The sequence below is a fragment of the Montipora capricornis genome, chromosome 2 (assembly GCF_036669925.1).
Source record: "Montipora capricornis isolate CH-2021 chromosome 2, ASM3666992v2, whole genome shotgun sequence".
In the NCBI taxonomy this organism is placed as follows: Eukaryota; Metazoa; Cnidaria; class Anthozoa; order Scleractinia; family Acroporidae; genus Montipora; species Montipora capricornis.
In genome coordinates this window covers 12,384,949-12,397,448 of record NC_090884.1, presented here as the reverse complement: position 1 = coordinate 12,397,448, position 12,500 = coordinate 12,384,949, and the positions used below count along the sequence as shown (strand labels likewise).

General features: G+C 38.5%; 1 protein-coding gene across 1 annotated transcript in view; it reads right to left on the bottom strand.

Annotated features, from left to right (window-relative positions):
* Positions 1–12,500, bottom strand: part of LOC138038870 (golgin subfamily A member 2-like) — a 57,584-nt gene that overhangs the window by 15,859 nt on the left and 29,225 nt on the right. The window contains exons 16-28 of the mRNA XM_068884948.1: positions 12,017–12,097; positions 10,745–10,834; positions 10,441–10,548; positions 9,733–9,820; positions 8,741–8,856; positions 8,081–8,106; positions 7,762–7,887; positions 6,647–6,713; positions 5,670–5,783; positions 4,698–4,772; positions 3,098–3,172; positions 1,093–1,167; positions 529–603 (exon numbers count right to left, since the gene is read on the bottom strand). Of these exons, the coding sequence (XP_068741049.1) occupies positions 529–603; positions 1,093–1,167; positions 3,098–3,172; positions 4,698–4,772; positions 5,670–5,783; positions 6,647–6,713; positions 7,762–7,887; positions 8,081–8,106; positions 8,741–8,856; positions 9,733–9,820; positions 10,441–10,548; positions 10,745–10,834; positions 12,017–12,097 (1,116 nt within the window). The remainder of the gene's footprint in view (positions 1–528; positions 604–1,092; positions 1,168–3,097; positions 3,173–4,697; positions 4,773–5,669; positions 5,784–6,646; positions 6,714–7,761; positions 7,888–8,080; positions 8,107–8,740; positions 8,857–9,732; positions 9,821–10,440; positions 10,549–10,744; positions 10,835–12,016; positions 12,098–12,500) is intronic.

Genomic DNA, 12,500 nt, shown 5'->3' with positions numbered 1-12,500 from the left:
GACGTCACGGCCGCCATATTGGTGTCCCCAATATGTGGGTTTCCCGATCCAATCCTACGGGAATTGAAAGCTATTATTACTTGCTAACGTCTTCTTTTGTTTTCGTTGAAAAACATGGCTGTTAATCACGTGAGTGAAACCCAAGAATATTCCTACCAATAGCGTAGCTACATCTTTCACTGTATAAAACGCTAACAACCCATACATATTCCCAAATTCGCTGTGACGAAAGACTAACGCTCGAAACCTCAGCTTTCGAATTTTTTAACGGTGATCAATTTACCATATTAACCCACTTGTTAAACCCATTCAAAGTCCCTTTGAGTTATGGTGATTTTTTTCTTACGTGGTCTCATCGGAAATTGGCCTTTTTGAGACATCATTGCAGGCCACATTCTGCGGGCAATATCGTGAACATGGGATTTAATATAGATACCATTTTAGCCATCGGGGCTCTTTTAAAACGGAAGGCTGTACAGGACAATACATGTAACTAATGACAGGAAAATGACTTGTTACATGACGTACCTGTTCAGTCAGCCTAGCTTCTGAATGGGTGAGCTCATTTTTGAGGGAAGCCAATTCGACGTCCTTTCTCGCAAGCTGAAAAGGGAACCAACCAAAAATTAAAAAAAACAAAAACCCCTTATGATACTCCATATTCGGTAATCGGTAGACATCTTCTAAAAGCTCATGGTAACAAAGCCAATGTGCATTTTTAGAAAGTGCCAGGGCAATTTTCGAAATGCTGTAAAACCTAATTTAAATATCCAGACGGTGCCAAACTTTTTTATGTCAGAATTTTTCTTTTTCTTTTTCTTATGTTAGATTTTATTAAATCACTCATTGTTCTTTTCAGTATTTCCAGGCAGTAACTTACAAACACTTGACAACGAGGTTTAGCTAACGTCGAAATGTCGTCGTTTTATAGCAATATTTTTAATCTTAAAATGCTCTTAAGAAATATCTTCATTCCTTCACACCTTGGCTATCTGAGAAAACAGAATAGATTTGGCTCGAAAGCTGTTCATAAAAAAAAGAAAAGGAATAAGCCATGGTGTTCTCGGAACATATCTAATGCTAAAATTCTACCTGTTCTGCGAGTCCCTGAGAGGACAACTCTAGTTCCTCTCGCACGGCCGAGATTTCGAAATCTTTATGCCTCAGCTGCAAATGAAGAAATAACAAAATCAGTCAGAGGTATGTCCTTGCAAAGATTAGCATCAGTTAGAAGTGGGACTATTTGTTTGCAGGAAGTCCCAACATAGTTAATAGAGGGACTTGTTTTGAAGATCGGCAAACCTCAAAGGAGCAAACAAAGATGCCAAGATTTAGGTTGGAAAGTCCACGACCGTACACAATCTTTTGTTTTGCGCTCATACGCTATGCATGAATTACGTAAACAAAACGTTTTTATTGGTTAGTTCCTCAGTACGAAGTAAACAACTATTGTGTTTTGTGCACGGTCAAGGCCAAAAAAGAGAACAAAAACCTACAACAAAGAAATTTGCCGGGTTTCATAACCATTCCCCTCTATTAAACTATGGTCCCAAGTAGGAGCCCTGGCTAGAACAATATACCCAAGGACCTAAATTAATTGAGGAACAAGTGCTGCACTTTTAATGATATCTGAGAATTGTTACACATTTTAGTCTTCTCGGATAGGGGAGTAAAAGGTTGGGCCAGTTTCAAAGCATCTGCTCATTAGGTCTGTTGGACGACAAAGAGGCCACGCACTATTTGCCTTCGGCTCATCGCTCAACCTCCCCCCTCCACAACAGCAAAACGAACGACTCCGGACGAGGCTAACACGGTTTTCAGTCTCGCCGAAGGGAGATCGTAATCGCCCATGTGTTGGTCTACATCTTTACCAGCTGATGCTAAATTTAAAATCTGGATAGATATGCTTGTCCGGTTTTTGAACCAAAAGGAATGCGAAACATGCGAAACAATGACTTGGCGAATGGTTTGCGACCTCCGGAATCATTAACGTTCAGACAAGTGTGATCGGTCAAGGCTGGTAACCTTTGTAGAGACCTCGGTATTTGGTATATCACGGACACCAAAATAAAAAAAAAATGCTCTATTAATCATCACTTTGTAGAAATCAAGCAACAAAGGTACTATCACTTTCAAAGCAAGGTCACCTTTCGCGCTCTTGACCAAATTAGACACAGTTCGATGCCACTGTGGTTTGGACAATTCTAAATGCAACTTAATTTAAAACGTTACAATTAAAAGACGCAATTGTAACTTTTTCACCTACATTCATGGGAATCAGAATTTTGCGAACCGTGGAAGTATCACTGTGGTGGTTTCATTTGTTACAAAAAGAATTAATGCGATTCCCTATAAATGTAACTTGTCATAGATTTCCGATTAAACTTCACACACTGTTGAGACATGTAAGAGATGACGAAAATTGGGGGTCACCGTGCTCGTTTCCATGGTACGACGCTGACGAATACGGCTATTTAAGCCACTTTGACAATTGCAGCGCATCCCCAATGTTGGACAAATTTAGCTCGATTTTATAAATGTAATCAATGATATAACGCAGAGCCTGGTGTCATAGTATCAGGTTAATTCACGTACGTACCTGAAAATTTTTGACTGCCTTTGTGAGTATTTAACACTCCAAAATGGATTCAACTTGAGAGTGGGTTGTCATGAAATTGCCAAAAAACTGGCCATAGATTTTTGCTGACCTTTTTTACTACTCCATGGAGACACCGTTCTCAGCAAACGTCTGATTGCCAACCTGGTTGCGGTGTGAACCTTAAACGTACGCGATTGGCTCGCAGATTCTCAAATCGAAAGGTTGCGTCATCGTGACAGTAAAATTCACACCCTTAGCCAATCAGATTCAAGATGGCCAGTACAATGTCCAAAGATAACAGAAGTCAGGTTATTTGCCGGATGCTGGGATTTTTCTTACTTCAGCTTCAAATCACTTACAGCTCAGGATAGCGTATATAAGTGTAATCACGTAAAGTATTTCACGAAATACTGTCATCATAGCTGTGAAACTATTTTTGACGCGAAAGGAAGATTTGACGTTTCAGTCAAAAATAATAGATATAAGGTGGCAACAAACCTGCTCCTGCCACTGCTGCGAAGAGATATCAAGTTCATCCCTGAGGGAAGAAACCATATTTTCCCCCTCTGTAACCTATGAAGACGAAAAATCGGATTATAAGTCAGAACCAAGCTATCTGCTATGAAATGGTATGAACAAAGTTCGCAAGGTCAATTGGCCACCAAGACACCTGAAGTGGATTCAGAGCCACCTTAAATTTTTCCAGTTCTGTAGGTGGCTATGAATCTGCTCTTGATGTTTTTTCCTCAGCCTGCTAATCACCCTCCAGCAATAAAAATGAGGGTCACCGAGTTAGTTTTTGAGATATAAGCATTTAAAGGCCCCTTTTGTTGCCATGGTAACCTATTATGTCAGATTGATGAGTGCACTTTGTTTAGCAATCATTAGTGTTTCACTTGGTACCACAACATTGCCGTTACGTGAAACAACTGGGTAAAGTCAATCCTTCCAAAGAGTAAAGTTCGTAGAAAGTGTTACACCCATGCGAGCCACCTTAAGTTGCTTTTCTAAACTGACATGAACAGTATCTTCAACACATTTATACTAGTAATAGTTTTCACCAAGAGTGAATTAGATAAGAGTGTTGTTATGGCATGGGTGGACTCTCCAGCACAGTCACAAATGAGTCTATTTTAGAATACCCGTTCCCGGGAAAATCAGTTGTCATGTCCCTAAAAAAACATGACAGAAGCAGTCACGCGTGACATGGCTTCTTCCGATTGGTTAAAATTGGCGGCCCTTTGTTTGTTTCGCACGCAAAGTGTATCTAAAAATAAATCCATTTGTGACTGTGCTGGGGCAAGGCCACAAAGTGATAGATCAACACTCTTATCCAATTAACTCTTGTTTTCACTACATCTGGCCCCGCACTAGTTAGTATGAAAGGCAGTTGAGCTACGTTAAAATAACATGCTGAACGCGTCGCCCCTGTTTCCGATTTGCGGCTGACAAATCCTGGCTCGCCCCTGTTTCTGATTTGTGTCCGGACAAACTCACTTTCTCAGCCAGGCCACTCGATTAGCATCAGATCTGCTTCAATGTTTGATTTTTCAATCGCTAACACGAACAGCACTTTGGTTCGCCTTGCGAGTTTCTACTTCGTGACTCCTAAAACACCTCGGCCGCGCACGTTTAAGCAATACCGATACCACCTTGCGCGCCCGGTTGAGAAAATCGAGATTGATTCCCCTCACAATACATCTACCAACTTATGCATTCACTCTTTTTACGCGGGTACTTCTAGGTTGCCTCCTCGGGTTTTGGCCTCAGGGCCAAAACTTTTCGGGGGCAATTATTGATTTATCTGAGGTAGCAATGTTCGTATGGTCTTTCTCATGAGCACACAGGGCATAAAGAAACGAGAAGTAAAAATAAAATGTTCAGAATCTGTTCTTGTCAGGCTTTCCTATACTGCGAAATGTGTTCATGATATAGAGACAAAGAGTTGGCCTTCCGTTGGAAAAAACGAATCTTCTGCAATCGTGTAAACTACGCTGTAAATGCATTACACTAATGAAATAACTTCGGTATTTGCGTTTGCATAATAGTATATACTTCAGGGAACCAAACGAAGACTACGAAAACTAACATTCCTGACCTGTTCTCGTAGATTTTCCGAAGTTACATTCAGTTCTTCTCTTAGTGCCTGAATTTCATCAGTTCTTGAAAAGAGCTAAACGCAAATAAGCAAGGTCTGAGAGAGGGGATACATGTATAATTCAGTAAAAACAATGAATTTATTGATGATGATGATAATAAAAGTAACTCAATTAGCCACTTCAGAAGATCCCATAATACTCTTTGTTCGTCCCCCCCCGCCCCCCAAATTTTGCATAAGCATTGTTTCCAGTTTCTCTTGGGACTTACAATGGTCCCAAGAGAAAACAAAAACAATGCTTATGCAAAATTTTGGGCGGACAAACAAAGAGTATTATGGTATCTTCCGAAGTGGCCTATAACAGCTGTTAAATTGACACCCGACGAATCAATGTCTGCGGCAAGATAATAATTATATACGGCGTATTCTTAACAGCTGTTGGTAATTGGTTCCAAAAAAAGAGAAATAATGTAGGTTTACGAATTATGAAAAAAATCTGGTGCTTTTGCTTTTGAAATGTGGCGTTCTTCTCAAAAATGGTAGTCCCCCAGACACCCCTAGAGAAAGGCGCTGTTAGGCCCCTTGTTGATACTCAACAATTATTCGCCGAAGGCGAGGTGAATAATTGTTTTAGTATAATTAAATAGGTGACTATTTGAAAAATCTGCATTTTCTTTAAAATAATTAATTTCTTCATCTGTCACCTCGACAAAACGGCTTGCGGCCATTTACAAAAAAAAAACCGCTTACTATGTGATAATCGTCTAATAATCACCATAACGGCAACCAATCAGCACAGAGAATTTTCAATAATCACCTATGAAATTATACTTAAGTCGGTTATTCTACTCAAACCAAAAGCCAACTTTAAATTTCCTACTCTCACTTCTTATGTTTTCGATAACACGAGATTCTTGAGCCATAAGAAGACTTCACAAAGACAAAGAAAACAAACTTCCAAGGATTGCTCACCAGTTGTTTGGCTTCTTCAAGCTCTACTCCCGTGCCACTGAGTTTTGAAGCAAGCTCTTTTGCAGCGTGACGTTCAGTTTCCAAACTGGTGGTTAAATTCATGTTCTCTTGGCTCTGCAGAGCACATTAATTAACACAGTGGAATACACACTCAACTCGATGGCAAATGCTTTGTCGTCCCCTTCCCCTTCTACAGGCTGTAGCTGTATAATCGCCAAGAGAGCCCTAGTTTTCGCCTGATGCTTTTTGCGAGCTACTAACGGACAAATTTCTAACATCACAGTGTGGTAACCAAACTTTAATACTACACAGGTGCAACCAAAAGTGGTTTTGGAGTACGATGAATATACAGCACAACTGGAAGCACAGATACTGATTAGGTTATAAACCGTGCCGCAAAATAAAAGTATTTTTCCCTTGTTACATTCTTTGCCTTTGTAGAATTAGAGGACATGATGCCGACTCATTCTGGACGTGTTCAATGGCTCAAGCAAAAATTCCCGACAATTTCAAGCACATTTTGCGCACTTTTACGATGTTCGAATCGAACATTGATGGATATATTTAGAAATTATTCTGGCCAATTTAAGCCTTTAGGTCTTACAGTTCTCAGCTTTTGGCGCCCGTGTTTTGAGAAAACGATGGCAAAATTCCAAAAATAAGAATGCTACACTCTCAGTCGTTTAATTACTCTCAAGTTTAAAGGGTCCAGTGTTCTACTAGTCCTTTCCCTCCACGGCACTGTTACTCTATAGTTAACTTCAATTATTAGTTAGTTTTTTTGCAACTGGGTGGGGGCCGATTTGGATGAATGATCGGTTTGAGTGAGGTCAATAGGGATAAATGTTACATTTCGATAGTTTTAGTTTCTCGTACATAACTCGATTGAAAAGACTGTTGACGGTTTAATGAAAGCAAAATTCGGAATTTATTGTCTTGACCTGACCCAAAAATGACAATATAAAGGTAGCTGTTACCATGGTGACAAATCTCTCTTCCAGCTCCTCCATTTTTTCTTTCAATTCTTTGTTCTGTTTTAATGCTCTGGGGGAAAAAAAAATTATATAAACAACGGTGCAGCTTGAAGTACAAAATAATATTGGACGTAACATCAACTGTTTTTAAGGGAAGGGGAAAGGGCAATGACCTAAACTTTCCCTAGTTTAATAAAACTTTGTTCAGGGCATTGCCATGCAAGAGTTTCAACAAGGGCTCCCGTACTTGCAGCATGTTGCCTAGGCCAGAATGGGGTAACAACAAGTGTGTAAAGAGGAAGATTGAAGTGACAATATGATCAAAGAATTAATAATATTAATTTCTGCTTTAGACTCTGGAAACTTTAGGTAGGTGCCAAACAGTTGCTCCTGAAAAGAAAAGAGCGTATGGAGAAAAGCTGAGGTGATCGTATGCCATAAAATGATATCAATTCTCAAGTGAAGCTATGATCCTCGCAGTTACACTGTAAGAACGCAATTCTAGCAATTGCGTTGAGAAAAAGCCTGAAAACCCCGTTGAAGTCCTGAATTTTTCAGGCTTCTCTACGCAATTGCTAAAATTGCGTTCATAACTGCGAGGATCATAGCCTCACTTGATTTCATATCGGCAGTTTTGATTTCATACATCAGTTCTCTTTCAATTTCAGTCTGAAACAATGTTCACTAGAATTTTCTCTCTATTAATTCACCCTAATAACTTAAAAAATTTTGAAAGATCTCTATTGAGAAGAAAGTGGCACCATAGATAAGACTTAATATTAAGAAACTAGGGTGTGAACGTGTATAACAAGCTAATTCAAAATAAATAATAGCGACGAATGTTCAGGCTTTCAAACTGAGCACTCTCACGTTTTACCAACTAAAAAACCAATGTTTAAAAAACAAACTTTTCAGAAATAAACCAATGAGTGTATGCGTCTAGAAACTATTATTAAATCATATTAAGGAAGGTTTTTCAAAATTTAAAGCTCTCACGTTTTAAACTCACAAGTTTCAAAAGATGTCAATCAACACTTGCTGTAAAGCATTCCAGGAAAAGTAAGGAAGACAGGGAGGGGGAGAAGGTACCGAGGTGTTCAACAAGGGTGTCACCTCACCTGCTGATGGTCTCCTTATCGCTCTGTGCAGTCTCAAGGAGAGTAGCTTTATCAATGGCCTCCTCTCCCATCCGGGAAAGAGCAGACTCTAACTCTTGAATTCTCAGCAGATATCTTTCTTGCTCCCTAAATAAAAAAAGAAAAAAAAGGTACAGTATTACTACCATCAAACCTCAAGCAAGAAAGCAAAAATTCGGGTATTGACACTATGCTCAGTTGTTCGCAACTCTATAATTAAAGACCATACATGTACAAAATACATGAATAGTATACAATTCAAATACAGGGAAAAGAAATATAAAATATGAAGGAAACACACCTTACAAGTCTGTCATTTTCTCTCCCCTGCACAAAAACGCAAATCAGAATATTAAGAATAGTTCATGAAAGACTTTTAAAAACTTTTGACTCCTCAGTTTGCAATAACTTACGAAGTTAAGGTCAAAGCGATAAAGCTTGTATGAAGTCGTCATCTGGATACAATTTACAGTTAGGGCAGACCGGCCAGACCCACCATTTTGCAAAGAAATGCAGCAATTTGAAGGAACACTTGTCCTTCCAAATGACCGGTCTGGCCGGTCAGTTCTGTCAAATGGAAAGCGCCCTTAGATTCACTTTCTTAAAAACGACAACGGCAACGACACAGTGTTAAGATGGAAGGAGACAACGCTTGTCTGCAATTGCCTTAGAATTCCCTTGGGTTCCAACACTGAGCCAAGTGATTGTAAACGTGTACAGCTGTTAGTTGATTCAAACTGTACGTTCCTAAATCTATGACCACTTCACAGCATATTGTACCATCACAAATTCCGCGAATTTTCAATAAAGTCGTAAATGGTTTGAACCCAGGAGTCATATCATAATTAAGTAAAGTACGATCGTCCGGGTGAGTGTAGCCCTGAGAAGGACTGTTTGAAGACTACACTAACCCGGACGATTGTACTTTACTTAATTTTTAATAAAGTGCTTTCCATCATACCTCTTTTTGCAAGTGCTCTGCTAATCTCTGTTTATCCTCTGCTAATCTTTCAATCTCAGCTGCAGCAAGTTGAGTTGATTCCATCTGGTTCGTGGCTTCCTTGTCTCGTAAATCAGCTGATAATTAAAACTGAATGTTAAGATTCTATTTATAAACAAAAACAGTTCCAGTCTTCTTAGCTATTCCATTCCTGTTTCTGTGTTTATTGTCAATTTTCACACAGTTGCCAACTGTATTACTAAAATACTCTTTGAAAATCCTACATTGTATACAATAGCAACCGCTATTTTCATCAGTTGTCCAAGAGTGAGTAAACCAATCAAAACTCGAAGTAATTACACGTAGCCGACAGAAAGCACGGGAAAATGTGCACGCGCGAGCCATGATTGGTTTTGGTTTCACTTCTGATTGGTTGAAAAAGAGGAGCGACAAATCTCAAGTGAAGTAATTAATGAAAAACCAAAGCAATTCGCTAATTACTTTCGACACTAATTGAAAACCGCTCTATGTTTAATGCAACAATATAATTCGTCATTGGGAAGGTGCTTTCACATGTTGTTTTGCTTTTAGTTTTCTTTGCCCAGCTGGGATCACTATATACTTAATGTATGGTCCCGAGGGAAACAGTTAGTCTTGGTTTCCCGAGAGTCCTGATGTTTCCGGAGATGAAGTCGAGGGAAACATTAGGACTCAAGGGAAAACAAAACTAACTAGTTTCCCGAGGGGCCAGACAAAGTGCTTCGTTAAATATTTAGACTTTTCCTTCAACAATCGCAGCAAAACATCCGGAGAGAGCAACAACTGCGGAATTGTATCCCAGTCTGGATACATTTGAATTTGAATTTGATCAGGGGCACGTGACCAAGAATCTTGACCAATCGTTTTGTTGAGTGAAAGTCTAGGTATGCAACAAAAAATAATGACCAATCCTCAACTGGGTAGTACAGGGAAAGCCGTCTACAAGTGTTACGGCAGGAGTTCTACATACATACCCAATTCCTTCTGCAGACTCTGCAGGCTGTTATGAAGTTCAGTCTCTCTTAGGATCAAAGCTTTCTTTTCTCTTTCACAAGTTTCCGCCTTCAAAAAATACACTTAAACTTCAGTTATTGAGTTTGTAGTGCATTACTTGAAATTGCTATATGCCACATAAAAATATTTTGCAGACAGTTTATTTTGACATAAAATGTGGGACCAGACAGTTTGTGGGTGCATTTTACAGTAAAAAATACCAAACCATCTGCTACATGTATGTAGACTCACGGTTCTTTGAAAAGGGGTAACTGAAGGCTTCAGACTAATACATATGAAGCAGGTCCAGTCATCATTAAGCCCTGATGTTTTGACTGGGCTTAGTGGATTCCACATAAGTAACTTGAATTGTCCATGACCCTCTTAGACAGTTTGAGAAACTATGAACGTGCAGTCGTTGTTAATGAGATAAGAACAATTGCCACTAATACAACGAAAACTGTATATTGTACATATGCGCAGAATTCACCGGAGCTTACATGTTAATCTTACATGTACATAGCATGCTTCAGACCCAAATTATTATTTTAAAAGCAAAATGCAGCTTAGATATGTAAAGTCAATTCAATTGAATCAAGTTTAAACTCAAAATAATAAACTAAGTTACATGTAAGTTATTTCACTTTCAGATTGTCCAGTTCGTTTGGTCTACATTGTCAATAAAGTACCTCTTCTGTTAGAGATCTTATTCTTCTCTCATACTGATCGACTTCATCTGCACGCTGCTGTAAAAGTTCTCCTTTCTCTGCTGCTATTTTTTGTATTGTTGCATTGACCTTTGTTTTGCAAAGAAAAAAAAAATATATTGAATATTTTTTTTGGCAAATTGCAGCACACTTTCAAACCTCACTAAACTGCAGTTCCACACATACAGTTGTATTGTACAGCACATTATAAGAATTACATGTAACCGCACTGTCTAGTACATTACTCTCACACTGTCATACATTGTGACAGTTTGATAGTAAATACCTGTTCAAGTTTATTCTCAAGATCTGTTTTCTCAGTTTGTAATTGCTGCACTAAATTATGGGTCTCTGATGAGCTTGGTTCACCTGAAAGCTGATTAAAAAATGCAGGTAAGACTCCTTCCTTATCCTTGTGGCTTCTGTGTCACACAAGTGCATGATAATATTATACTGTATGGTGTGTAAGACTGAGAAAAACTGTAAAGGGAAGATTGTACATGTAAAACATCTCAATATTTTTCCTTAAATAAGAATTCATATTAAGCTAAACATTAATTTTTGCATGGTGGTCACAAATTTTAATTCATTGCATTAAAATTACACATATGCCAAGGTATGTTTAGGGAAAATCCTCATGGTTGAGGAAAAGTATTATTTTGTATAGGTAATCACATGATTTCAAATGCAATTTGGAATAAATAAGCACAAGTAATTTTTTTTCAAAGACGACCGAAATTGCACGACCCCGTAGGGCGAGTGCAATTTGTAGTCTTTGAAAAATTTACAAGTGCTTATTTATTCCAAATTGTATGAGTAAAATCATGTGATTACTTATTAATAGTACACATGAAAAACTCGAGATGGTTAAGCAGAGGAAACTCACGCGTATCACGCAATCAGGGAAAAATTGCGCCATATAATATAGCGCCATCCAGGGCATGCACATGATTTGAAAACACAAGATTTGATTGGTTCTGACCAAACCCTATTGCTCATTAGCCATTAACAATCCAGAATTTCGATATGTAATTTGCACTGGTGTTACACTTTTTGCACTGGTGTATTACACTTTTTGCACTGTGTTACACTGAACTGCCCTGCTCTCAGCCAATCAGATTCAAGTATTTTTTCATGTATATTATTATTCCAGATAATGAAAAACAAGTGTTATTAGAGTATCCTTACGTCAGTCAATCAAGGTGGGAGGCCAACCATCAAATTCTGAGAGTACTTTCTCTCTACCTGCTACAGGTGTACATGTATGAGAGAATTTCATTTTAAGGTGCACTCAAAGTGGAGTGGACTGCTAAATCCTGTCAGCTCAATAGCTTGAACATGGGACAACTTGTAAAGAGCATAAAAATAATAATTATTGTTGCATCCATTAATTTTCCAAGGAAGAACACATGAACGCCTTTTCTAGGAGCCAAAGAGATTATAACGATCTCCTCGTAGCTTAAAAAATGACTAGCAAGGCCAGTAATTAATAACAAAAAAGTCTTAACATCTACAGAAAAAGCTACAATCACTTTGCAAGCAACATGTGAGGACAAACCTGTTGGACAACAAGCTCAGCCTGTTTGAGCTTCAGTGATAATTCTGATTCATTTTTATTCAATTGTTCACATTCAGCGAGCTACAAATACAAAAATGGCAAGAGCAAATAATTAATAAGCAAAAGACAATTCACTGGTACACTGTAGACAAAGAAGTGAAAGACCATGAAATTTTCGTCTGCTTCACTACATCCAAATTAACCACTTCAGTGTAGACTTTTTCTTTGCACCAACCTTAGTGTTTCCTTTGCAACCTTACTACATTTTGAAACAATGTATTCATATCAAGTGAAGCTATGATCTTCGCAGTTATGAGAGCAATTTTTGCAATTGCATAGAGAAGCCTGAAAAACGAGGTCATGGGTTCAAACCTGGTTGAAGTCCTGAATTTTTCAGGCTTCTCTACGCAATTGCAAAAATTGCTCTCATAACTGCGAAGATCATACATCTTATTCCAAAATGGCCGCCATTTAGTATTCTTTT